The 27695-nt window shown below is 39.8% G+C and overlaps 1 protein-coding gene across 4 annotated transcripts in view; it reads right to left on the bottom strand.

Annotated features, from left to right (window-relative positions):
• Anln (anillin, actin binding protein) overlaps positions 1–27695 on the bottom strand; it is a 62997-nt gene that overhangs the window by 14999 nt on the left and 20303 nt on the right. The window contains exons 8-21 of one of the 4 annotated variants that reach the window (XM_085689803.1): positions 25969–26095; positions 21662–21772; positions 19796–20028; positions 17997–18142; positions 17522–17669; positions 15447–15582; positions 14937–15119; positions 12576–12702; positions 10187–10235; positions 10036–10092; positions 8936–8974; positions 8572–8593; positions 6120–6232; positions 4480–4533 (exon numbers count right to left, since the gene is read on the bottom strand). In XM_085689803.1, coding sequence (XP_085545929.1) covers positions 4480–4533; positions 6120–6232; positions 8572–8593; positions 8936–8974; positions 10036–10092; positions 10187–10235; positions 12576–12702; positions 14937–15119; positions 15447–15582; positions 17522–17669; positions 17997–18142; positions 19796–20028; positions 21662–21772; positions 25969–26095 — 1545 coding nt within the window. The remainder of the gene's footprint in view (positions 1–4479; positions 4534–6119; positions 6233–8571; positions 8594–8935; positions 8975–10035; positions 10093–10186; positions 10236–12575; positions 12703–14936; positions 15120–15446; positions 15583–17521; positions 17670–17996; positions 18143–19795; positions 20029–21661; positions 21773–25968; positions 26096–27695) is intronic. The other 3 variants (XM_085689805.1, XM_085689804.1, XM_085689806.1) reach the window with 3 other exon arrangements.

Below are 27695 nucleotides of genomic sequence, written 5' to 3'. Positions count from 1 at the left end.
CTGAGGTTGCACAGTATAAAATGAGTCTCACAAACAAACAAAACACAGAGAGCAGCTGAAGACCAGAGGGCTCAGATTAGCTGAGGCTTGGGGCTTAGCTCACGTGCACTTGTGTCTACGCTTTCAGACGGAAAGATGCTAAGGTCTGGCAACTGCAAGCCCTGCCCACCCCACCTGAGGCTCAGGAGACCGCTCTAAATTGAAGCTTGCTTGGCTACTTGATGTGAGCCACAAGTATTATACAGTAAAAGTACAGCTGACAGATTCAAGGACACATCCATAGGAGTAGGACTTGGTGGAGAACCTGATCTGCAGAGCTTCGGGAACACTAGTCTTCAGGATAGCCACTGTCAAGTCTGTAGAAATCTTGTGAAATCATGATGTCTCTCCCTTCCATAATGGGATTCATCCTGAAATATTCCAGCAGTGTATAAATCATTTTTTAAACCTGATTTTTTCTGAACTGGCAACTGTATACAGTGGGGGTCAGCCATGATAAGCTAAATCTGGGGAGGTCACCCAAAGGAAGTTCTTTCCTTCCAACCATTATCACCTGGGACTCGGGCCATGGATGAATTTAAATGGAGTCTGGAGTCTCAATAGTTTACCCTGAGACAATGCCTGGCAGGTCGAGATTGCCCGACCCCCACCCAAGAGCAGAGCATTCAAAGGTAATGGCTGGCATTCCAAGAGCTGTAGATAGAGACACCTGCCAGAGCACCTCAACAGGACACCCCTAGACAAATGTCAGCCAAGCAGGGACCCTAAACCTCAGAGACCCTTCACTCCCACCCCTACTACTATAAAAACCCATTCTAATTGAGCTCTGGGCTCTCCGTATATTCCAATACGTTGGACATGTGGAGAGACCGTGGAGTTTGCAAACTTGATTAAAATAAAGGCTCTTTGCTTTTACATATGGGACTCGGTCTCCTTTGTTGACTTTTGTGGGGACCCTGCGGATTTGGGCATAACATATACCTTCTTCCACACCATGTGGTCCTGGTGTAAAAGTATTCACTCAGCCAAACCTTTGTTCTAATAGTCAAATCTACATAAAGCTAGTTCCTCACAATTATCCAGGACTTATTGACAAGAAAGAAGCCCTGAGCAGGAAAGACTTAGCAGTCTGCTCCTACTGATAAACAAGTCTGGGAGGCCCTGAATTCTCTAACGGACAACTCAGAAGAGTATAACCTACTGGTCTCTGCTCTACCCTCACAAGCTATTAATATTCTGTACTTACCTTCACCTTTCGTTTGACACAAGATCTTAGTCTAGGAAATTAAAAGATACAGGAAAAAAATGTTGAGTCGCTAAACCAGCCCCGGAGGAAGAAATTCCTTCTCACTTGGGTGCCAGCCAATACAGTACCAGGATGTTTGGCCCAAGGGGTAAACATCCTAATCCTCCCAGTATCTGCCAGGGAGCTTCACAGTCACGACTCTCTGAGACACAAGGTGCCTACCTCCTCAGTCTTTTGTCTATCCGGTTAGCCCTAAAAAATGTATACTTGTTAACTACATCTCTGTATATAAACTAAAAACCTTGCAGTGAAGAGGAACAGCGAGAAACATCAAAAGAGAAACATGAAGAGAGAATTAGAAAGAGCGTAGAAAGAATAAATAGGAAACGATAGATTTATATGAGCTAATTTATTTTGTTTACCCTCAGATATCTTAGTCAGCTTTCACCTGCTACCACAACCCTCCTGAATCCTGAGAGCTTCAGTGGGACTTAACCCCAACATAAACCTTCCCAGGAGACCAACATGGCCCTGTGAAATGTGTACACCACTGGAAAGGGAGAGCAGTGTGGACATCTAACTGAGGCCCACAAAGAGTGCATGACAGTGCTAGGGTTTAAGATACGACCTGTGACCTACTCTGTGAACAAATAATTCCTGAACAATAAAGACTAAACATTCTGGAAGGTCCTTGATGAACTTTGATAAAGTATTTATAATTTATTTTTAAAGTAAAAGAAAGAAAGATTGGCAGTCGGTTGTAATCTACCCACATCTGTATGACATGAAAAGAAAAAAGAAAAGATTGGCAGTGGGCTGTAATTCACCCACATCCGAGTGACATTAAAGCAAACGATCTAAACAGTTCAACGAAAAAGACAAAGAACTTGTCAGATCAGGTGACAAGCATGACACAATAGGCTGTACCTAAGACACGGGCTTGAAGCAGATGAAGAAGGAATAAGGGGGAGACAGAAAGCAAAACTACACCAAGCTCCTCTAACAACATTCGTATCAGACAGCACAAACTTTAAAATGAAAAGGAACAAAAGCGGGTGTGGTCTCCTATTTCTCTAGTCCCAGTATTCAGGAGGGTGAGGCAGAGAATTGAAACAAATTTGAGGTCAATTTGGACTACATGAGAAGACCCTCAAAAAAGAAAACAAATTAGGGGCTGGAGAGATAGGTCAGAGGTTAAAAGCACTGTCTGCTCTTCCAGAGGGCTGAGGTTGAATTCCCAGCACCCACATGGCAGCTCACAACTATCTGTAACTTAAGTTCTAGTGGATCTAACTCCCTTACACAGATCTACATGCAGGGCATCAGAAAGTTTAAAATATATGATTCAAAAATTGACAAAATACGTGAAAGGTACCCTATCATGCATGAGTACCTCAGCTTGAATCCTAGGACTCTGCACACAAAGCACTCAGACAAAACAAAAATTTAAAATAAAACTGAAACTACATTACTCCTACTAATAAAAGTTTGATTGACATTGTCTTCCAAATTAAAGTGTAGTTAACCATCTAGCATGGAAATATCCACTCATCTAAGAAAGAGTAAATATTTCTTACTAACACATAAGATGAAAAGTTCTCGCCTTAGTCTACTTTGCATGAATCTCTTTAAGACATCCTCATTTCAGTGATCGTTAAGATATGAACTGTAACCTAGAGTCAGGATGAATAGTGTAACTCATCATGCACTGGCATATTCTAGAGTGGAAGGGAGCTACACAGGTCAAAAGGCATTTGCTGCATTTCCTCAAAGAGATAAGAATGTCTATTCAGTCTGGTGTTTTGGTGCACACCTTTGATCCCAGCACTAAGGAGGCAGAGGCAGGAGTATTAGTGTGAGTTCAAGGCCAGCGTGGTCTACATAGAGTTCCCAGCCAGCCAGGGCTACAAAGAAAGATCCTGTCTAAGGCAAAAATGCCTACTCACTCTACTTCTGAGCTCAAAACCAAAATACTGATGGTTTTACTTCATCACTGTTTTCCCTAAAATAATTGAACTGATATTTCCATTCCCAAAGGAAACCTGTCTCTATAAAGAGGCTATGGAACACCCTTTTCTCAGAAACATATAAAGTAAAAGTATTCTGGATGTCGTACTGAAATATGGGATTTGAGACTGCAACTGACTGAGATTCATCATTTAATTGCCAGGACTCAGCCTTTAAATTAGGTTTCAGCCCAGATAACACAGAAATCTACCACTTGGGGTTCTGAGAATCTAACTCCCTCCTTGCGACCTCTGCAGGAACCAGGCACACACATGGTACACATACATATATGCAGCCAAAACATTCATACACATAAAGACAATTTTAAAATATCATACCGATAGTTCTTTTAGTATATCAAATATAGTCAAATATAGAATAATTTTATCAGAAAAATAATCAATATGAATATAGATTTCAAAAAATTATAAAATGTGGGCTGGGATCAGCTAAGTTGATAGAGTGCTTGCTTAGCATGCATGAAGCTCTGGGTTTGATTTCCAGCATCCAATATTAAGCCGTGAAGACCAATGGGCTGTGATCCCAGCACTTGGAAGGTTGTTAGGTCAGAAGTTGACAGTCATCTTTGGCTACATAGTAAGTTCAAATCCAGCCAAATATAAATGAAATCCTGTCTTAAAAGAAAAAAAGCCAGATGGTGGTGGCACTGCCTTTAATTCCAACACTCAGGAGGCAGAGGCAGGCGGATCTCTGGACTCTGGACTCTCTGAGTCCAGCCTGGTCTACAGAGCAAGTTCCAGGACAACCAGGCAAAGCTGTTACACAAAGAAACCCTGTCTCAAACAACAACAACAACAAAGAAACACAAAATGGAAGAAAAAGTATATATAGTAAATTCTAAAGTATACTTATAAGGAAAACAATGAGAAAATTTAAAGAAAACTATAAATTTAGAATTATGAAAGTATAGAAAAAGATGCCCACATATAAGAGCCCAAAGAATGAACCTTTTGTTTCTACATATTGCTAATTATTCAAATAAACAAAAAACATACAAGAGTGGTTATGGAAACAAGCACACATGGACCAAAATCAAGGACTGGTTATTGAAGAGAACATTACTTCTTTTTCTAAATTATTAACTTCAACTTATTCATCAGAACATATACTTAACCAGCAGCTTTAACATAACATGATTAAGAAATAATACAGGCAGAAAATGATTTCTTAAGCACATTAATTTTAAGTAAAGAAAATAAAGCAACCTTTTCCTGGAACAAATAGCCCAGTAGCTCCTGTTCTCTTACATCAAAATTTATCTAAAATAAACAAAAAAGAAAACAAAAAGAAAACAAAAAAATCCAGAATCACTCAATGTGTTAAGACTAGTCAAATTACTAAATAAAACTTACATACAATTTTAGATATTAGCATATTAAAATAATTTTTATGTTAACAGTAGTTAAAATTAGATCATGGTCAGCACTGTCTATCAACCAAAAATAATATTTTCATAGTTTTAATGTTAGGCTGACTTGTATTATCCCCTATGGGGAAAATAAGAGCCCTGAGAATGAAGTGATTTTGCTCAGAATTAAGAAGTTGCCAGCACAGCTTGCATGAAAGCTGGGGTCGGCCTCCAGTGCTACCAGGGAAGGAGACATAAACTACAATCTGCCCAGACGACAGGAGCCCAGCCTCTCCAGCAGTTTCACTCTCTGTTCTGACTACAGAAACCTGATACCACCCGGGGAAGAATTTTCACAATAGCCACTAGAGATGGAAAAGGTAAACAGGAAAGGGGGCGGTGGAGGAGGTGGGAGGTCAAGCAAGTACTAGAACACAATCAGGCTAGGCACGACATCCCAAGCTAGGAGTATCAGCAATTCAGAGGGAGGGATGGAAGGCTGGGAGTTCTGGGTCAGCCTTGGCCACACACAAGACTGATGGTACCCTGGGCTATGGGAGCCCTTAACTCAAAAACAAAAACAAACAAAAACCCCAGGAAAAAAAAAAATCTACCATTAGAAGGAATAAATTCTAGTGTCCACATCACAGTGGGAGGATTATTTGCATAATAACCTATTAAGTATTTTAAGAAAATACTAAGACAGGAGCGCTAAAGTTCTAAACAGAAAGGAACGAACAGATATAAAATCTAATTATCTTGACTGGATCAGACACACTGCACATGTGTTAAAGTAATTACTACATGCCAATACAAAAGTTTTAATTAAGATTTAAAAACTATTTTTTTAAAAATCTGTATTTAAAAAAACAATCACTATATTATGTATCAGGAGTCAATCTGAGCGAGCGCACCTCCAGTTCTCTCGTCTCATTAGCTATTTAAATGCTTACTCACCTCACACTAAGGTGAGAAGCACTCCATAATGAAAAAATACAGATCTGAAGTCTGAATCATTAAATTTAGGAAGGAAGAATGGGAAAGATCGTGTAAGTTAAAAAGCTGTGCCTGGCACATGCCTATTATCCCAACAGTGAGAGGTTAGGGCAGGAGGACCAAGGAAGTTCTAGCCTGGACTATTTAGCAAGTTTTGGGCAAGCCTCAATGACACAGCAGGACCTTGTCCTATAAAATATATAAAGCTAAATCCATAACATATTGAATTGTTTCAAAATATAAACAATACCTAAGTGCGACATCTAATGTTAATCAGAACTGTTACAGAAACCAGTACAGACCAAAGATTTTATTTAAATCTATTTAATAGTATCAAAATACTCCCAACATATATCACTCATGTATACCTCTATCTATTAAAATGCACAATTCTAAGAATGTGTATTTAAGCCAATGATTTCAAACAATTGAAAGTACTTTGGAATTTCTATAGATGAATATTTTTAAGTATACATACAATCATAAGTCCAGTTGAGTTACCTTGTCCAAAGCAAACTTAGTGTCTCCAACGGAAGATAATGACAGCGTATGAGATCCAACAAGGGCAAAGTTGCTGGTGCGCACAGCACTGAGACCTCCTGGACTGGCCATAACTGTAGAGAAATGCAGCAAAATTTAGTTCAGATTGGCTTTCCTAAGTTTGAATAGAAATGGCCCCATAGGCTCATGTTTCAATGCTCAGTCCTCAGTGATAAATCATTTGAGAAGTATTAGGGTGTGTGACCTTGCTGTGTGTCCTCACGGGAGGAGATGTGACATGAGGGGGGGGCTTTGAGACCCAGTCTCAACCTCCCAATGCCCTAAACCACTGCCTGTGCTCGGCTACTGCCTGTCTGGTTCCTGCCATGACGATGGACTCACCCTCTGAAACTGGAAGCAAGTCCCCAGATAAATGCCTTTTTTTCTAAGAGATGCTTTGGTCATGGTCTCCACAGCATTAGCACAGTGACCATGACACTAAGTAATAAGCAATGACTTCTCACTATCCACATGTATGAAATAAAACTGCCAGAGAGAATCTGCCTCATTTTCCTTTTCATCCTTTGTCTTTTGCGACAGGGATGCATCCCTTTGGTCAGGCAGGCTGGAACTACCAGATAGCCCAGAATGGCCACGAAAGCACAGCAATCCTCTTGCTTCAGCTTTTCAAGTATCAAGATCACTCACAAGTTTGAAGCTCCATGTCCACTGTCCTCCAGTTTTACTTTAGTGTATTTGATTGTTTGTGTGCACGTGCAGTCTTGAGAGGATCAAGAGAACAATTTGACAAGTCAGTTCTTTCCTGCCATGTTGTGGCACCCCAGGATCAAACTCAGATCTTAAGGCCTACATATAAGAATCTACCCGCTCAGCCATATCACTGTCTCACCTCGACTTTAAATATGGAAGAAAATTAAAGATCAAGCTTTCCTAACGAAAGAAACTATTTAGAAGATTACCTTTAACTGAAATGCAGGCACTTCTTAACATTTGGTAAAATTATGTTTTTAAATGACATAGAACCTAAAAATTTCGACATAAATAAAGCAATTTCCCCATAAAAAATACAGAAAGTTGACGAGCTAGATGGCTCAGTAGGTAAAGGCATCTGCTAAGCCAAACCTTATGGCCCAGTTTCCATCATTGGAATCTGTAAGTGTAAGAAGAGAAAGAACTCTGACCTACACATGTGCATGTATACACAGACAGATATCAGTAAATAAAATGACACGAAACATGGAAAAGACTCCCTTACTATTGGTAATCCTGAGTGATCTTTGTAACTTTCTTGTACCACAGTTGAGAGAACAAACACATGACGTAAATGAGGCCAGTTCCATCACAACCTAGTTTGAAAACCTGAGCCTACATTCATTATAGAGGACTTTTCTTGATCACTAGCAACCCAGTTCCCAGGGCCCCAGAGAGATGCTTTATTGACATGTTACAATGCTAGTTGAAATCAGTAAGTTACAGAAGCAAACTTCAGTTGGTTGGTGGTGGTACACACCTTTAATCTTAGCACTCAGGAGGCGGAGGCAAGCAGATCTCTGTGAGTTTGAGGCCAGCCTGGTCTACAAGAGCTAGCTCCAGGATAGCTAGGACTGTTACACAAAGAAACCCTGTCTTGAAAAAAAACCAAAAAACAAAAAAGAAGCAAACTCCATGGTATTGATAATAAAAAAAGTGAAGCAGGGCTGAAGAATAATATTACTTGCTGGAATTACTAAGTGACTAGTCATGACTGCTACAGTCTGAAAAAATCCCTAATGATTAGCTTATATTACTGCCTAACAAATCAGACTACAATCTATTCTGGCCAGTAATATATGTTGCTTTTAAAAAGTCCATGTAGGAAATGTTTTCCTATGGCCGGAGAGATGGCTCAATAGTTAAGAATGCTCAATGTCCTTACAGAGGACCAGAGTTCAATTTCCAGCACTTATTAAGGGGTGGCTCACAACTGCCTCTAACTCTAGCTCCAGAAAATCCAACATCCTCTTCTGGCCTCTATGTGCACCTGCATTGCACATGCATATATGTACATGCCAACAGGCGTGCGCGCGCGCACACACACACACAATTAAAATTAAAAATATATCTTAAGGGGATAGAGAAGCAGTTTAGTGCTTAAGAGCATTGGATCTTCTTTTAGAGAACCCAGGTCTAATCCTTAGTACCTATAAGAGATTCACAACCACCTGTAACTTCAGTTCCAGAGGATCCAGTGACTACTTCTGATTTTTCAAGCAACAGAAACATACATGTACACACACAAACACACACACACCACATAAAAATAATTTTTAAAACTCTTAAAAAAGAAAATATTTTTTCAAATCAAATCAAGAAGGCATATGTATATGGGTGTATATGGTTGGATATATTTATAAAGGTATGCAACTACCAAATTTACTTATTCTAAAGCTTCAAATAGTTTAGATCCACTCACCTGAAGAATGAAGGTTGCTTTTCTAACAAAAAAAGGGATAAAGACAAATTAATTATCTATTATTTAGTATGAAATAAAGTACAAAATTTTAACACTACAAGGACTACAGTTGAAAAAACACACTTCCTATATAAGTATCAATAATTAACATATCATTACTTACTCTGAGAAAGTCTTACTTTGCAGTCCAGATTGGACTTCAGTTAGCAATGCCCCTGCTTCTGTCTTTTAAGTACTGGGACCCATTAGTGCATCATAAATACTTCTATACTATTAAAGGCTTAAAGCTAGCTTCTCAATTTGTAGTTTTATTAAAAATGTAGGTTTATCAAGAGAATTTGATTTTTAGGAAAATTCTACTTACTGAAGTTATAGATGTGAGAAGTCTCTTTGGAGTAATAGCCTGGAAAAGGAGACAGCTTAGCATATTTTCTATTAAATATTACAATTCAAAACTTTAATGTTCTTACACAGAAAATAACTGTTAAATATAAACTTTATAGACCACACTAAATTCCTTTATCAAGGCCTTTCAAATACTGCATTACTCTTTAGAAGTAGAGCGTGTGTGTGTGTGTGTGTGTGTGTGTGTGTAATGTTCTCTCCACTTCAACCCAACAAAAAATTTAGAATAAAAGAAGACTTTAAGGGACAAAAAAAATTTTTTTTCCTTTTTTTTTTTTGAGACAGGGTCTTTGGGTAGCCCTGGCTGTCCTGGAACTTACTCTGTAGACCATGCTGTCCAAGATCTGCCTCCCAGGTGCTTGGATCAAACTCATGTGTCCCCACCACCCAGTCAGAAGAAATGTCTAATGACTTAGGAAGAAGACAAAAGGCGGAAACCAAGACCCCAGTAATCATATTTCTCAACCTTGGCCTTGCAGACCTTCTGGGACAAGAACACAAAGGAGCTGAAGTAAGCTATAAACTCAATTTTTAAGCAATATTCAGAAAATAAGATATTTGCATGTATTAGAAGGGCCCTGATTACACTTATCACGATGACTTGTGTATGTTTACATTCTACAGTCATACCTACTTATTAATTCAGTAAATAGAAATTTGGATCCTGTAATTGATTTAAAAAAAAAAAACTTTAAATCACTGAAACTTACCAGTAAGTGGCACCATTAGAAGGTGTGGCCTTAGAGTAAGTGTGGCCTTGTTAAAGGAAGTGTCTCAGGGGATGGACTTGGAGGTTTCAGAAGCTCAAGCCAGGCCCAGTCTCTCTCTCCTGCTGCCTGCTGATTCAGATGTAGAACTCAAGCTACCTCTCTAGCACCATGTCTGCCTGCCATATTTCCCACTGTGATGATAACAGACTAAACCTGAATATAAGCTAGCTCCAATTAGATGTTTTCCATATAAGCATTGTATGGCCACAGAGTCTCTTCACAGCAACAGAACACTGACTCAGATGACATTCTGACTACAGTGCTTTTACTAGGTCTCTGTAACTCTCACCTTGGACTTTGACGCTTTCTTCTTCTTATCAGGGCCGGATGAATCTTTCTTTTGTACCTACACACAAATCCAAAGCATAACTATCTTAAAATTTGGCATTATTAAGGAAATATATTGTTGTTCATTTCAGAAAGCTTTTTAAACTGCTTACCAAGCTGTAAACTTCAACATTTATTTCAAAGTCATTGGAAACATCATTCCTGGAAAAAAAAGTATTAAATAAAACTGTAATAAGAAACTAAACTCATGTCTTCAAAAACAATGCACAAACACAGCTACAAGACTCAAAGTAAAAGATTCCACTGTATTTTTAAGAAATACAACTAAACCTGTAAAGAATAATAAAAAAATGGTACAAACATATATTTCCTAAGATATAGTTCAGAGATACTTGTGTTATAAAATTCAAGGTCTCTACTAATAATAAAGTAAGGCCAGTGAGGTAAACGTGCTTGCAACCAAGGTTGCATGAGCACTGAGCTCTAACCCAAGACCCACAGAACAAAAGAGGACTCCCACAGCTGCCTTTCGGCCTCCCTCATCCTGTGCTGCTGTGTACAGGCAATTTTAGAAGTGTATAGAATAAATAATACTAGTAATAATAAAGGCAGAAAGATTTTTCATATTAGATTTTGACTGTAGCTTAATATGTATTTGATACTAATTATTTTTTAGCTGATAATAAAATATTGTTACAGCTAGACAAGATGGTGCATGCCTTTAATTCCAGCACTTGGAAGACAGAGACAGGCAGATCTGGTCTGAGGACAGCCTGGTCTACAGAACAAATACCATAATAGCCAGGACTGCAAGGAGGAAACCCTGTCTTGAAAACTCAAAACTCAAAAATAAATAAATATTATGTGATTTAAAGCATCTATAAAAATAATGGTACAAAATACTGAAGCACAATATATACTGCATATCTAGTCAAAAAAGTATCAATGAAAATAAATCAGAAAGAAGAGCTAAACTGAACAACTGAAAATTAAGTTATCTGCTCATATTTAAAGAACAAACAGGGGTCCAGAATATGGCTCAGAAGCTAAAGGGGCTTGCTGCACAAGCCTAGCAACCTAAGTTCAATACCCAGAGCTCACATAAAGGCAGAAGAGAACAGATTCTAGTTATCCTCTAACTTCCACACATGCACCCAAATCATGCAAGTGTACACATACACACAAACAGATAATAATTACAAATACATTCTTAAAGATTAATTATTTTTATTTTATGTGTGTAAGTGTTTTGTCTACATGCATGTCTGTGTACCACACCTGTATGTGTGACTGCAGAAGCATTGGATCCTCAGCAACTAACTAGAGCTACAATTGTTGTGAGCTGCCACAAGGATATTGGGAACTAAACTTGGTCCTCTGAAGAATAGCCTATGCTCTTAGCCATTGAGCCATCTCTCCAGAATCTCATAAATAAACTTAAAAAGGAGGAGGCGGAGGAGGAGGAGGAAGAGAAGGGGGAGGAAGAGGAGGAGGAGGAGGAAGAGGAGGAGGAGGAGGAGGAGGAGGAGGAGGAGGAGGAGGAGGAGGAGGAGGAGGAGGAGGAGAAGAAGAAGAAGAAGAAGAAGAAGAAGAAGAAGAAGAAGAAGAAGAAGAAGAAGAAGAAGAAGAAGAAGAAGAAGAAGAAAGAGAGGGAAAAAAAGAAGGAAAAATTTGCGGGAGGGGCTTCAAGGGCCTATCTCTACCTGAGACACTGGCAGCTGATGGTTATTGGGGTGGGGGTGGGGGAAGACATGGGACATTTTTTTCAGTGGGGCAATCACTGGTAAGTTGCCCATGCGCTATTGTAAGTAACCCCTTAACCATGGTCCTATAAGCAACCCTAATTTAAACTCATTAGCTCATTGAATAATAACTAAAATAGACAAATTAAGGGGATGGGCTGTAGCATATGGTAGAGTACTTTCCTAGTTCACAAGGTCCTAGGCTTGATTTCAGTACTACCAAAATGAAAAGACAAAAGACTGAAAGTAGATAGGAGACTGTCTAGGAGAACAAAGGGATCAGCAGGAGTGAGATAAGACAAGAAAGGGTAGAGGGGAGCTAATATAACCAAAAATATATTATTTGCAGGTATGAAAATATCATGTATAACATATGCTAATAAAAATATTGCATTAATTATAATAAATTAGCAAACAAATATAAATACATTTTAAATACTATAAAAGTTTGGGGTCTGGCAGTGCTAGCACATGCTTTTAATCCTAGCACTAGGGAGGCAGAGGCAGTTAGATCTCTGAGTTTGAGGCCAGCCTGGTCTACAGAGTGAGTTCCAGGACAGCCAGGGCTACACAGAGAAACTCTGTCTTGAAAAATAACCACCCCGACCAATAAAAAAAACCTATAAAAGTTTGGGATGTAGCTTGCTGATAACGCATGTTTAGCATGCACAAAGCTGAGTTCCATCCCATGCACTACAACAGATAAAACGAGATCATAAGTTATCAGTCAAATGCTGAGATTGTTTTACTCTATTTAAAGAAAAACTTGTTTGAATCATGAGATACTCAATTTACTTACAGAGTAAATGTCGTGGTAAATGTCAGAGCGTCACCACTCAGAGAGTTTGAAGTACTTGCTAATGGTGTGGCGACCATATGTTCAGCTCCAGCTTTTAGCATAATTAAGTAGTAGTAATTTGATGCATCTGTAATAAGTAACCACATCGCAAAATTAGCAAAAGGGGATCAAACTTTGCTAGACAACATTCTGGAAGGTCAGAAGTCATACTGCACCTGACCCACATAAAATTTATATTTACAATGTCTAATATCAAATTTCTCAAAACAAAAACTAAGAAAAACAAGCTGATACCTACGATCCAGCAATAAACATCAAGTCTTCTACTTACATAAAGCAAAATAACTTTATTCTACATTCCTCCCTTTCTGCTATAATTTATTAGGCAGTAATAAGTATATACCTCTAAAAGGTAAATTATGATTTGTTATTTCAAAATTGAGATTTAAAAACCATTAAGGGTTACTCAGGGATAATATCTAATAAAAACATGAACTATTTATTCACTATTTATCACTAAGTAACAATATTTCAAAGACTAAATTACCAAGTTTTCTGCATTATACTAAAATTAGGCAACAGGAAAAATTATAACCTAGATTAACTCATTTCTACAAAAATACTCAAACTTTTTCTTCATTTGTTGTTCAGAAACAGGAACTCCTCTCTAACCCAGGCAGGCCTTGAATTTGAGAAGATATACTTTTGTAATCTTCCAAACTACTGGGATTATAAACACAAGCCGCCACATCCAGTGAATGTTATTAAAAAAACATTCCTAGAGACTGAATTCAGGGACTCATACATGTAAGGCAGCACTGGATCTCAGACCTTACCCCTGCCCACCCATCTGGCCTTGAGCTCAGGACCACTGTAGCCTCCCAAGCAGCTGGGATGACAAGTTTGTTCCACCTGGTCCCACTGAAGGCTCAACCATGTCATGGCTCCATTCCTTTCCAAACCTCAAATTCACTTCTCAATTTTAAGACTTCTTTACTCCAAAGATAAAGTTCTAATTAAATAAAAATGCAAAAGAATCTTAAAACAATTCTTATCTAACATTTCACATGAGTTTTCAGAGCATACTGCCATATTCTTCTTTACCCATATGACTCTCATTAATTTTTTTTTTGTAGATTAGGCAATCTTAAAAGGTCATTGTGGTTATCCAATCCAGAAAAGGAAATAGAATTTCAATATAGTATAGTCACTGAGCAATTATCACTCACGCAACCAATAATTCAAAATTTCTAGAAGGAACTTATAAAATGGGGTGAATTTTAACAAGAATAAAGTAAACTTTTTAAATGACCTGGCACATAACAAAACTAATTAATGAAATGTTGGAGGAGAGGGGTCCCTTGTTCTGTCCCAGCTGCCCTGCTAGCTTATACCCGAAATAATCACACAGAAACTGTATTCATTTAAACACTGCCTGGCCATTAGCTCTAGCCTCTTATTGGCTGACTCTCACATCTTGATTCAACCCATTTCTAATAATCTGTATGTCACCACAAGGTCGTGGCTTACTGGAAAAGATTTAGCATGTCTGACCTGGCAGCTCCATGGTGGCTCTCTCTCTTTGCTTTCTTCCCCTTAGAATTTAGTCCTGTCTTCCCACCTACCTAAGTTCTGCCCTATCACCAGGCCCAAAGCAGTTTTTTTTATTAAGCAATGGAAGCAACACAAATGCAAAAGGGCCTCCTACACCAATGAAAGGCAAATGCCATGCCTTGTCAAGATAACCTAAGAAAATGTTTTCTGTCATATTATGTTTGGTCTTACTTTGAGATAGAGTCATGTACATACTTGCATGGGTTGCTAACCCTATTATGTAAATTTTCCCCTAATTATCCAATATGAGAAATTGTCCATACAATATGAGGAATGAAACTGTAATGATGTGGGATCCCCTCGGTGTGCTGTTATTACCATTAATGAATAAAGAACTGCTTTGAGCCCACAGCAGAGCAGGGCAGGGCAGAGTAGAACTAGGCAGGGAGGACTGGACTAAATGCTGGGAGAAAGAAGGGTGGAGTCAGAGAGACACCATGGGTCCACCAGAGATAGACATGCTGAATCTTTGCCAGTAAACCACTGCCAGATGGCGATATACAGATTAATAGAAATGGGTTAAATTAATATAAGAGCCAATAAGAAGCTAGAGCTAATGGACCAAGCTGTGTTTTAATTAATACAGTTTCTGTTTTATTATTTTGGTTCTGGGCAGCCAGGACAAACAAGAGTACCCCTGCAACAATGTAAGATGGAAGTTTTGCATCATAATGCATACTTATATCTTTCTCAGACAAATGCAGTCTAAGTGAACTTCACAATTTTCTGTGTAATCCAGCCTCATACCTGGTTTCTGAGCGGTGCTGCAGACAAAATCTGCTTTCAGAGGCAAGCAGATTTCTGACAAAGTGACTGACCCTTTGGATGGAACAAATTCACTCTGAGACACAATACCAGCCTTCTTCCTCCTCTGAGGCCCTTCATTCTTCAGCTTATTCAGTTCATCAATCAGAAGTGCTCTCTTCTCAGCTACATAGAAATATGCAAGAAAGATTCTAAATATTAGAACTGCAGCTGTACCCGAATGAGGCCAAATCATGAAAGCACATTGAATTGACAACTGAACAAAACAACACAGACAAGATCAGTTACTGTCTCTTCGATGGAACTGTTTGGGTGGTAAAATGTCATCTGCTAGTCTGTTCCCAACTCCTTACAAAGTGCCAGTTTTTAATCGGTTTTCTTAATGAGGTGTCACCTCAACTGCTCCATTCTCACATTAGATGTGAGACACAGACAGGAATGTGCATATGTATGTTCATTTAGGATACTGTTTTCCAGCTGCCTTACACATACTTGCAATCAGAAGAAGTCTTTCTGCTTCAGCTTCTTCCAGGGATCCTTTCCCATGTTCTTCATCAACACAGCAGTTCAGAGCCTGGCTGGCCTGATAGATCACTGTCTGCTGCAAATTTATGTCATTATTGAGCTCCTAGTGAAAGCACAGGAGGAATTAATCACCATTACCACTTTATTTAAACTTTAATTCTAATTAAACAGATTGCACAATTTCCAAATATTTAAGAAAAGTACAAATGTTAGTTTTACTGCACAAGTGTTTAGATTACAGATTCTATAACTGTGTGTTATCTAGGAACATAACTGTGAGCATCACAAAAAATGTAACAACAGTAAAAGGTTGTGAATACAAACAATCAAACATCAGTTCAAAGTTAAATTATGTGATGAATCCAAGATGCTCCTGGCAGCACTTATCCGTGCACACCTTCCTGTGGCCATACTTCTGAAAACAGCACGTACATCACACACCATGTAGCACCAATGAAGACAACCTACGACGTGACACTACTGTACTGCAGGAGGCGTGAGGGCCTTTGTGATCAGATATTTACTAGGGGATCTCGGAATGTTAAGCGCACAGAGTTATCCCATCAAGGGAAGGGATGAAAAACCTCCTTATCCAGAAGGCTGGAACAGACACTCAAGTCTAGTGACCAACACCAGTACTAAGTCCTGATGAACCAAACTGTCTTCTTGTCTCCCACAGCTTATGACTCTGCTGGCTATGAAGGTCACACTCTATGCCATAAAACGAACTTTTAGTATACATGCAGTTTTCTGCTCCTACAAAACATGACAGTCGGGCTGGGGAGATGGCTCAGTGGTTAAGAGCACTGACTGCTCTTCCAGAGGACCCGAGTTCAATTCCCAGCAACCACATGGCAGCTCACAACTGTCTGTAATTCTAGTTCCAGGAGACCCAACACTCACGGCAAAACACCAATGAATGTAAAATATATAAATAAATAAATATTAAAAAAATAAAATTAAAAAAATTAAAAAAAAACAAACAAACATGAGAGTCAGGTGGGTGTGGTGTCATATGCAGATTCAGGGGAATCTCTCTGAGTTTGAGTTCAAGGCCAGCCTGGTCTACAGAGAAAGTTACAAGACAGCCAGAGCTACATAGAGAAATTGTGTCTTGAAACCACAAAACAAAATGAACAAAAAAAAACCTCACAACAGTCCTTTAATTTCCATACTCAGGAGGCTGAAATAGGAAGATCTGAGTCTGAGGCAAATCTGGGAACATAGCAAGCTCCAGGCCAGCTAAGGTTACATTGGGAGACCCTGTCTCAAAATAAATAAATATACCACACTGCTCTAACTAATAGGAACTTTTTGTTGTTGTTGTTGATTTTTGAGACAGGGTTTCTCTATAGTTTTTTTGAAGCCTGTTTTGGAATTAGCTCTTATAGATCAGGCTGGCCTCAAACTCACAGAGATCCACCTTCCTCTGCCTTCCGAGTGCTGGGATTAAAGGCGCGCGCCACCACTGCCTGGCTGGAACAAATTTTAATATTAACAGTAATTAGTACCAACTTTAAATTATAGTGCATTTTTGGTTTCAAAAGTTGCTATTGTGCTGACTTGAACTCCACATGGTCACTTGGTGGGTCAATTGGCAAAGGGTCTGCTGCATAAGCATGGGGTCCGGAGTCCTGAACCCCGCACCCACACAGAAAGCACCAAGCAAACAAAGCGTTTTCTTTAGCATAAAACCCTTTTAAGACCACAGTAAGTTTCACATACCATCATCCAACTAACAGTTATAAATACGTTTTGGGGGAGAAGAGAGGTGCTGGGGATTGAACTCAGGGCCTCACACATGCTAGGTGTCACTATATTACAAAGCTACACAATCTGCTCCAGTGTGATGATGTCACAGCAATGTGAACCAGCTTCCAACTTTCTAAAAAGGGCGTATTCCTGATGTTAAACTGAATCAGGAGTAACTAAGCTCCTACATTTTAGCCTCACTCCAGCCCCTTGGGGCTGAGATTAGTAGGACTGCAAGTTCACAATCTAGTTCAAGAAAGTCCACATTCCCTTCACATGCCAAAACATACCTGCATTTTTTGTTTGATATTAACTTGACAAGAAAAGACATTATTCTTTTCACCCAATTTTGAAGCAACATCTTCTTTTCGAACAATCACTTGCTTTATGGAGGGACGTTCTGTTTCTTTGAATCTTTGAGACCTATATGCATCAATGCTGCAGGGAAGAGTCACTGTTAGAAATCCACTGAACAACAGATATTAACAAACATGTCACAGAAACCGAATCTCACACTTAAGCATCAGCACATTTCCCCAAAATGGAAATGCCATTTGATGAAAGGGAAACTGACAGAAGTTATTCCGAGCTGGGGCTGCTCATCAGCGGTAGACTTCCTGCTTAGCACGCCTGAGGTCCTGAGTTCACTCCCCAGGCCACAGTTATCCCAAGTTTGCAAAGCTCTGTAAACAAGAGCTAAGCTGTGATGCTTCTCATGTCAACCTCAGACAACACAGTGGAGGCGAACCTTCCCACACACCTTACCTATAGAGAAGATCACGATCCTCAGAACTAATGCTATCACCAGACTCGGCTCGAGGAACACGGGTTCTCTGAAATTTTCCTGGTTTGGGACTTGCAGCACTTGGGCTAGTGTCTCCTAACTCCAATTTGGGTGAAGAAATTACATTCTACATAAAAGTAAATAAGTAAATGAGATGTTAGACTTTCAATTTTGTTTTTATTTAAGAGACATGGTCTTCATTATATAGTCCAGGCTGGTTTCCAGCTCTTGATCTTCTTGCCGAACTCCCCTGAAACCTGGGGTCACAGACACATATCATCACACCCAGGATTTACATACCAGATGTTATGGATGTACAACACTAATCCTAAATGATACTTCATTTAATTCTGAGAAAGTAATTAATTCTTTTCTGCTTTTAGGAAATACATATCTAATACATCTACTACTTTATAATAAAAATAACAAAACAGATAAATTTCTACAAAATAAATGGATAAAGAACACACAAATCAGCAAATCCATGAGGTGCACCGAAAACCGAAATACCTACTGCCACAGAAGTACTGGTCCACAGAAAAGGACCAAACATCACAGAACGAACTTCAAAAGCTCAACTGGGGGCTGGAGAGAGGACTTGGTAGTTAAGAACAACGGCTGATGTTCTAGAGGACCAGGACTCATATGGTGGTTCCCAGCACTCATATGGTGGCTCACAACCATCTCTAAAATACAGTCCTAGAGGATCCAATTCCTTCTGTGACTTCTGCAGGCAGTGCACATACATGATACATAGATAAGCACTCAGGCAAAACAACATACATATAAAATAAAAATGAAGAGCGAAAAAAGTTCTTTAAATCTGAACTGAGTCACAAAGTTCTGCCTCATGCACCATATCCGCCTGACCTCTAATCAGCCAGTAACACTGACTCAAACATCTCCAGAACACGGTTTATAGGACAATGCTTTCACAGCCAGCAGGACCCAGAGATGCTTTTTAAAAGTTTGCTGAATCCAAAAGCACACATTTTACTACACAGTTAAACATACTTATTTCTCATTGGCAAAAATATGTTAACTTTAAGCCAGGCGGTGGTGGCGCATGCCTTTAATCCCAGCACTCGGGAGGCAGGCAGATCTCTGTGATCTTGAGGCCAGCCTGGTCTACAAGAGCTAGCTTCAGGACAGACTCCAAAGCAACAGAGAAACCCTGTATTGAAAAACCAAAAAAAAAAGTGCTACCTTTAATAATTCCTAGACTGACTGATAAAGATATACTTGAGCCTGTTAGAAAGTCTTAAAATTCATGGTCTGAAACTGCAACACCAACCTAACAATACCACGCCAGCCTAAGCTATGAGAACCTGTCTCAAAAAATAAATAATAAAAATAACCCAAACCAACAAAACTTTTAAATAAAATACTTCTAATTGAGCTAAGGCGATGGCAAGTAACAGAGGTTAGGCCTCAGTGAATGCTACTTGTATTTCCGGCCCTAACTATAATTATGACTTAAAGATTCCATCAGCCCTAGAATGTAGGCAATAGCTGGCCTTGTATAACAGCTGAGAGAGCCATGTGATTGAGAGTTGCAACAATCACAAAACACTACAACCAGAATTGAGAGCAAATGTCATGTTTGTTAAAATATGTCAATGTTTCCCTGAGGTCACAGAAACTACTAGAGTTACTAAGACAATTCTAACAGATTTATACAACCCCACTGTGAAGAGGGAAATCTATCTACCAAAAGTGGAAGAAGTATATTATTCAGTGTATTTTGGTATAAGCCCGTGTACATGTCGTCTTTCCTTACCTCTAGACTTACCACGCCAACCGTCTGAGCTAGGGGACTGAGTAGAGACATTGAAGAGATGTTCAGTGCGTCTTCCTGCTCTCCGCTGTCCTCTGCTTCCACTCGATCCACCTCCTCTTGGCTCTTTTCCACATCCAGTTCACCTTCCTCTAGGACATCACTAAAGATGTCATTAATGACTTTGGAGCTATTGATATCATCATCCACATTCATTTCAATTTCACGCACTACTTCTGAAAAACATTTCAGTGGGTACACACTAAGAATCAACGTGGCAGAGGAGGCTGAGCTTCCATGTTTACTAAAATAAGCAGAGAGTTACCCAATGAAAAATCACTTCCTAACAATGGAGAGAGGACAACTTCCAATGCTTATAAAATCAAGATAAAGCTAATATTTAACAATATTTAAAAAGTTCCGAGATATTTTCTAAAATATAAAGATTAGATTTACAAAGAAAGTAAACTTAGGGGCTGGAGAGATGGCTCAGCGGTTAAGAGCATTGCCTGCTATTCCAAAGGTCCTGAGTTCAATTCCCAGCAACCACATGGTGGCTCACAACCATCTGTAATGAGGTCTGGTGTCCTCTTCTGGCCTGCAGGCATATATTATTTACATAATAAATAAATAAATATTTTTTAAAAAAGAAAAGTAAACTTAATGCTTTGGATTTAAGTGACAATATTAAATAGGAACATAGGATTCTGACTTTCAAAAAGTACTCAAGGGCTAGAGATACAGCTTGGTGGTTAAAGTCTGCTATTATTCTAGAGGACCCAAGTACATTTCTTAGCACCCACAATGGGCAGCTCACAACAACCTGTAACTCCAGCTCCAAAACAAAACACTGTGTTTTGGCCTCTAAAGGCATCTCTGGACATACCACCATAAAGAGACACACACACACACACAATTTAAAAATAAGTCACAACAGGCAATTGTTGTGGGAGGTCCTTCTGTCTGTGTGTGCTTTTATTGGCTAATGAATAAAGAACTGCTTTGAGCCTATGGCAGGGAAGAACAGAACTAGGTGGGGAAAGCTGGACTGTATGCTAGGAGAAAGAAGGGTGGAGTCAGAGAGAAGCCATGGAGCCTCCAAAGAAAGATGCTGGGAACTTTAGCCGGTAAACCACAGCAACGTGGCGACACACAGATTAACAGATATGGGTTAAATTAATATGTAAGAGTTAGCCAATAAGAAGCTAGAGCTAATGGGCCAAGCAGTGATTTAATTAATACAATTTCTGTGTGATTATTTCAGGTCTAAGCTAGCCGGGCAACCGGGAACTAACTAGCGGCCTCCCATCTCCTACAGGCAATGGTGGCACATGCCTTTAATTCCAGCACTCAGGAGACAGAGGCAAGTGGATCTTTGGGAGTTTGAGGCCAGCCTGGTCTACAAAGTGAGTCTATGACAGCAATGGCCACACAGTGAAACCCTGTCCTGGAAAAAATAAATAAATAAAATAAAACAATAAATAATAAACCTCAAACAGCACTTTCCAAGGAGTCCTTTCTATTGTTTGGAGATAACATCTCACACAGTAGTCAGCACAGGAAAATATTAGTCCCATCTAGAGTGACTGAACCGCTAACAGTAGCACTGCTGACTCCCCATGGGAGGCCTTACCCTTTGGAAGGAGTGGGTGGCAGGAACAACTGTGGTTGAAATGCAAAATGAATAAAATATAAAAGACAAAAACAAACAAAAAAACAACAGCTCAATAGAAGCTACAGCGTATCCTAGTGTGACAAAAAGGTATTATAAAGTTAACAGGACGGTTAATATAAGAGTACTATTCTTACATTATTTTGTTATTTCTTACAAGGGATCTAGAACTAACAAGAGTAATACTGCAAACCAACCAGTTTCCTGCTCAGCTTTCAGGTCTGATGCAACTTTTAAGGACTTTTCCTCTTCTAAAAACAACGTTATTTTCAAAGGGCTGGACTTGGTCATTTTGCTTTCAGTGGAACCTAAAAGAGTTTGAGAAAAATCAAATTAATGTGTGTGTGTGTGCATGCATGTGCCAGGAGCAACCTGAAAATGTAAAATTAGAGAGTCATAAATCTTTATTAGAAAGCCATGCTTGGCCGGGTGGTGGTGGCACACACCTTTAATCCCAGCACTTGGGAGGCAGAGGCAGGCAGATCTCTTGAGTTTGAGACCAGCCTGGTCTACAACAGCTAGATCCAGGACAGGCTCCAAAGCTACAGAGAAACCCTATCTCAAATAAAAAAAAAAAGAAAAAAGAAAAAAAGAAAAAGAAAAAAGCCATGCTTGTACTTTTAAACATTCAAATCTATAAATGGAGGGAGAAGTGTTTTATCTGTTTTTTCTTAATTTACTGTTTTTTCTCTCCACCAGGAGGAAAAATGACAGCAGTAGTACAAATTTTCTTTATTTAAACTATTCTATAATTAGTTTTAACCTAAAAAAAAATGTAAACAAAATCACTCAAAACTAAGTCCAGAAGATCATTTCCTCAGACAATAGACGAAAAGTCTTAGGTAACGCTTACACACTCACTGACAAGAGACTGAGAGCATTCCTCTGAGATGGGAAACATAGGCATGCCTGCTCTCCCTACTGAACATAATATACACTTTAAAGTCTTATCAAAAGCAACTAAACAATAAGGATATAAAAGGCATCCAAACCAGAACAGAACTGCCACGATTTCAGCTCACAAATGGCATCACCTAATGCTGACAACCCTGAAGATGCTACCAAAGAAAAAGGGAGCACATGGCCTGTTAGAACTAATAAATTTAGTAAATTCAGCAAAACTACATAAAGGAGATAATATCAACATCTAGGGGTAGTTGATGGCTCACACCTGAAATCTTAAAACACATGGCTAGAGCAGAATTGCAGCATATTCAAGGATAGACAGCAAGGGCTACAGAGCAATGCCAACGATACATACAAACATAAAAACACACATTTACACAGCAGTGAACAGTCTCAAAATAACTCCTGAGTGCTAGTTTCTCTGGCTGTCAGGAAGCCTGAGCAATCATCACCACTGCATAACCCAGATATGGTGGCGCATGGTCACCTGTGACCACCGCATAACCCAGGTGTGGTGGTGCATGCTCACTTATGATCACCGCATAACCCAGGTGTGGTGGTGCATGCTCACTTATACTTATGATCACCGCATAACCCAAGTGTGGTGGCGCATGCACAACTGTGACCACTGCATAACCCAAGTGTGGTGGCGCATGCACAACTGTGACCACTGCATAACCTAGGTGTGGTGGCGCATGCACAACTGTGACCACCGCATAACCTAGGTGTGGTGGCGCATGCACAACTGTGACCACCGCATAACCTAGGTGTGGTGGCGCATGCACAACTGTGACCACTGCATAAACCAGGTGTGGTGGCACATGCACAACTGTGACCCTAGCACTTGGGAAGCGGGGGCAGGAGAATCTGAAGTTCAAGGGGATCCTGGACTACAGCTTGGGCTAGGTAAGAAAGTAAAAGAAGAAAATACATAGGAATAAGCCTAACCAAAGAGTCAAACAATCTGTATCTTAAAAACAGCAAAATTCTGCTAAAAGGAATATACAAACACGAGAAAACATCTGGCAAAGCGCCAGCAGGACCAGATAATCTGCACACTCAATGTGATGTCTATCTATCAAAATCTTCCTTTCCAGGAGCAGAAAGACATCCTCAAATTTATACTAAATGTAAGGACCCTCTGAATATTTAAAACATTTCTGAAAGAGAAGAAAAGATTCATATTTCCTGCTAAAATGTATTATATAGCTGGGATCAACTTAATGGTACTTTCTCTGCCAGGTGTAAGACCCTTGGTTTCAGCAACACATAAAAGGAAGAAAACAATTACAAAGCTATCCATGATGAAGAGGCTATTATCCAGAATATACAGACGACAACAACAACCCAACCAGTAGTGAAGTACCTGTCAATAATCACGAGCATGAGGACCTGAATTGAATCCCAGAACGCACATAAAAATCAAACACAGCAGTGTTCACTTTTAATCCAGCACCAGGAAGCTGGAGGCAGGCAGATGCCCAGTTTATGGATCAGCCACTCTCGCCTAACCAGGGAACTACAGGTTATAGGTAAGAGCCTGTTTCAACAAAAGGTGGACGGCTCCCAAGGAAAAATACCGCAAACCCATGTAGACTCGCATGTATGCACACACAGACATGGTAGTACATGCTTATAAACCCAGCACCTGGGGGGACAGTGGCAGAAATTTGAAGTGATTCCAGGCCATCCAAGACAACCTAGTAAGGTCCTGTCTTTTTCTCCCCAGAAAAAAAAAAAAAACAAAAAAACAACAACAGGTGTATGTGTGTGGGATGGGTGGGTACAGAAGTCATTTTTTAAGAGAGGAAACAAAAATGACCACAAAGAATATGAAAAATGTCCACCATCACTATTCAGAAACACAAATAACACAATGGGATTTCACCTTACACTTATTAAGATGGCTACTACCCAAAACAAAAACATCATTATCAAAAACCACTCAAAACAGAAAGTAACAATGCTGGTAAAAAGCAGAAAAATTATAACTTTGTGCACTGTTAGTGAGAACATAAAATAATGAAACTGCAATGAAACATGATGCAGCAATTCCTTCTTCAAAGACTGCAACAGGGGCGCAGGCAACTGCGCACAGCAGCAGAGAGGGAGAAGGCACTGCACGTGTACACGCAGAGAATGCGTAAGTAGCATGCTATGTACACATGGTGGGACGGTATCCAGCTACAGTGGCTCTCCTTCACCCAGGGTCTCACTTTCCAGAGTTTCAGTCACCTGTTGTCAACCAAATAGGGAATCCAGAAATACACCAAACTGCAGGACATGCAGGAGAACCCGAGTTCTTAGGGAGTTCAGGTGCTAGTCACAAATTTAAGCTTCTCCTATAGAATCTCGGACTGCATTCTTAAAGATTAAAGGACTACTGTGTGTTTCTTCTCATGAGGCATTTTAAGAAGACAAATTCACAGCAACAATGTAAAATGGGAGGATAAAGCATAAACGAGATTTTTTTGTTTAACAGGTACAGTTTCAATTTTGCAAGCTGACTAAGTTCTGGAGATCGGTGACAAATGAACATAGTTAATTCTACTGAAATGTGCACCTAAAGCCAGTAAGTTGTTAAAACTGGCTTTGGGGGATGGGATAAGGGTAGAGTTTCATTATTGAAGCTCAGGCTTGATTTAACATCATGAGTCCTCTCTTAGCCCATAGAAGACTGAGATTAAAGACATGGACCACCATGCCCAGCTAAAGTTGGTAGAGTTTATGTGATTCTTATTTTTATTTTTAGCTTTATTTATTTATTATGCATACAGTGTCCTGTCTGCATGTCTGCCTACACGCCAGAAGAGAGCGCCAGATTTCATTACAGATGGTTATGAGATACCATATAAGGGCTGGGAATTGAACTCAGGACCTCTGGAAGAGCAGCCAGAGCTCTTATCCTCTGAGCCTGGGTTTATATGATTCTTTTTATATAACACACATTAAGATAAAATTTTGTCAGGTACATGGCGGTGCCCACCTTTAATCCCAGCATTTAGGAGGCAGAGGCAGGCTGATCTCTAAGTTTGAGGTTAGCCTGGTCTACAGAGTTCCAGAACAGCAGGAGCTACATAGTAAGACCCTGTCACAAGGATGGAAGAAAATAAAGAAAGAAAAGAAAGCAAGAAAGAAAAATAAAAATTTCAAAGTGTTTGTGATAAGCCAGGAGTGGTGACTCACCTATAATTCCAACACTTAGCACACTGAGGCAGGAGGATTAAATGTTCTAGGTAGTCTGGGTTGCACAGTAAGATCCTATCTCCAAAGAAAAAGAGGGATGGGGAAATAGGGGGAGTGGAGAGGAGAGAAGCAGGGAGAGAAGGAGAGCTTCCTAGCTTCAGCCACTACGGCTCCTTTGCCACAATGAACTATATTTTCTAGGGCTATAAGACAGAACAAAGCCTGTCTCTCCTTGGAGAGGGGACAACACATTATCCAAGAGGGAGTTCTTACACTGGGAAGAACTAAATGGTCAAAAATGAGCTGAAGAGGAAAATAGCTCTGCCTGCGTACGGCACAGCGGCGCTTGTCCTCAGTCATCTCCAGCCGTCTGCAGCAGTACAGCTTCAGCTGCGTAGCAGGGGACACTAACCTGAGGGTTCTACACTAGAGATCTTCACTGCAGTTTGATTTTCAGCCACTTTATCTGTTACAGCAGTCAATGGGGTGTTTGAAACAGCTTGACGCTTCTTGAGGGGAGTATTCTGACAGTGAATGTCCTGCAAAAGGCAAATGGAGAGGTAAATTGTATTTCTCAGAATTATAAATCTTAGTTTATTAAATGAAATAGAACTATTATTAAATAACACTCTATATGTTTTTTTGAGTATAAAAGAAATAATATGCTATTAAAAGGGCCCAGGCCAGTGTTAATAACTTTCCGGGTGTACGATTTTCATTATTTAAAATATTTTACAAGACTAGGAAGTGAGGAAGAATGAAAATTCACATCAGATCTCAGTCATACACAAATCAACCAAAGTGAAGTAACACAAAAACTATTTCTCCTGTCTTTTTCTCTGTCTTCGCCTATACAATATTGAGACAGTTCTGACATGAAGATTCTATTTAATCAAAGTATAAAATTCCAAAACAAAACAAAACAAGGATAAAAACAGATCTAAAAATAAGGAAGAAAAGAAGAAAAGCATGCATTGTTTTACTGTCTCAATATTGGACTTTCTGATGGATAGGCTTGGTTACTGCCCAGCCCACTGCTAACTTGTAGTGTACTTCATAAGTTGTTCTCACCCCACAGTGGAGACAGTTTATGATGGCCAGGCATGGTGGCACACATCTATAACCCCAGTACTCCAGTGGCAGATGCAAAAAAAGCACTGCCAGTTCCAGGCCAGCCTGGTCTACAAAGTGAGTTAATGACTGTGAGAAGGATGGAAACAATAAAACACCTACAACAGACTTCTCACCCGAGCCCTGACAACACGAGAACCGCACCTCTGCGGTGTCTTATTAACCCTCGTTTAAAGCTCCTACTCCAAGATTGGCCCCAGAATTTAGTGCACTCTATGACCACAGGCCCCACCAGCAACAACCCGGAGCTTCTTAGCATCACTAACAGAGTCTTCTCTGAACTCACAAGTGCTTCTTCTGCATCATCAAGGGGCCACCAGGGCCATCCAAGCAACCTCTCAGCTGCATCAAAATGTCAGTTCCAAAACCCTTCGCCAACACTCCAATTTGGCCTCCCCTGAAAATGATTTGTGCTTCTCCATACACCCCATCCTAACTGTGCCACCAATCCCCCCAACGCTCCCTCTCCTTTGGTCAGCTGATGCTCTTCTTCCTTGATTCTACTTACTTTCTTCTCCCCCTCACCACCACCCAGGGTGGACCTCAATCTCAGAACTCTTCACTGCAACCATTTCCCCACCAATGACATCAAAGGGTTCATATCATCAAGCTTCCAGACCTCTTGTTTGGGAAAACCCTAACTCAGGACTGACCAAAATTCTTCAAATCAACACCTAGACTCTTTGGCTATACCTTTGCAATTTTGTTATAGTACACATGTATGGTCTTATAGTTCTGGTGGTTTGAATAAAAAATGTCCGCCACAGCTCATGTGGCTCCGAGCCGGAGGTGCTATTTGGGGAGGTTTTGGAACCTTTTGGATATGGAGTCTTGCTGGAGGTAAGTATGTCACGGGAATGGGCTTTGATAGCCTTACCCTACTTCTATTCTGTTTCCTGTTGTGGCTGAAAGGATGGCCAGCCAGCTCCTGCTTCCATGCTTCATTGATTGTTGCCACCATTTCCCACCATTGTTGACTCTACCCTCTGGAACCCTATGCTAAAACAA

This window comes from Myodes glareolus, chromosome 4 (genome assembly GCF_982192425.1).
Source record: "Myodes glareolus chromosome 4, mMyoGla1.1, whole genome shotgun sequence".
Classification (NCBI taxonomy): domain Eukaryota; kingdom Metazoa; phylum Chordata; class Mammalia; order Rodentia; family Cricetidae; genus Myodes; species Myodes glareolus.
The sequence above is the reverse complement of the archived record's forward strand: the minus strand, read 5'-3'. Positions and strand labels throughout refer to the sequence as shown.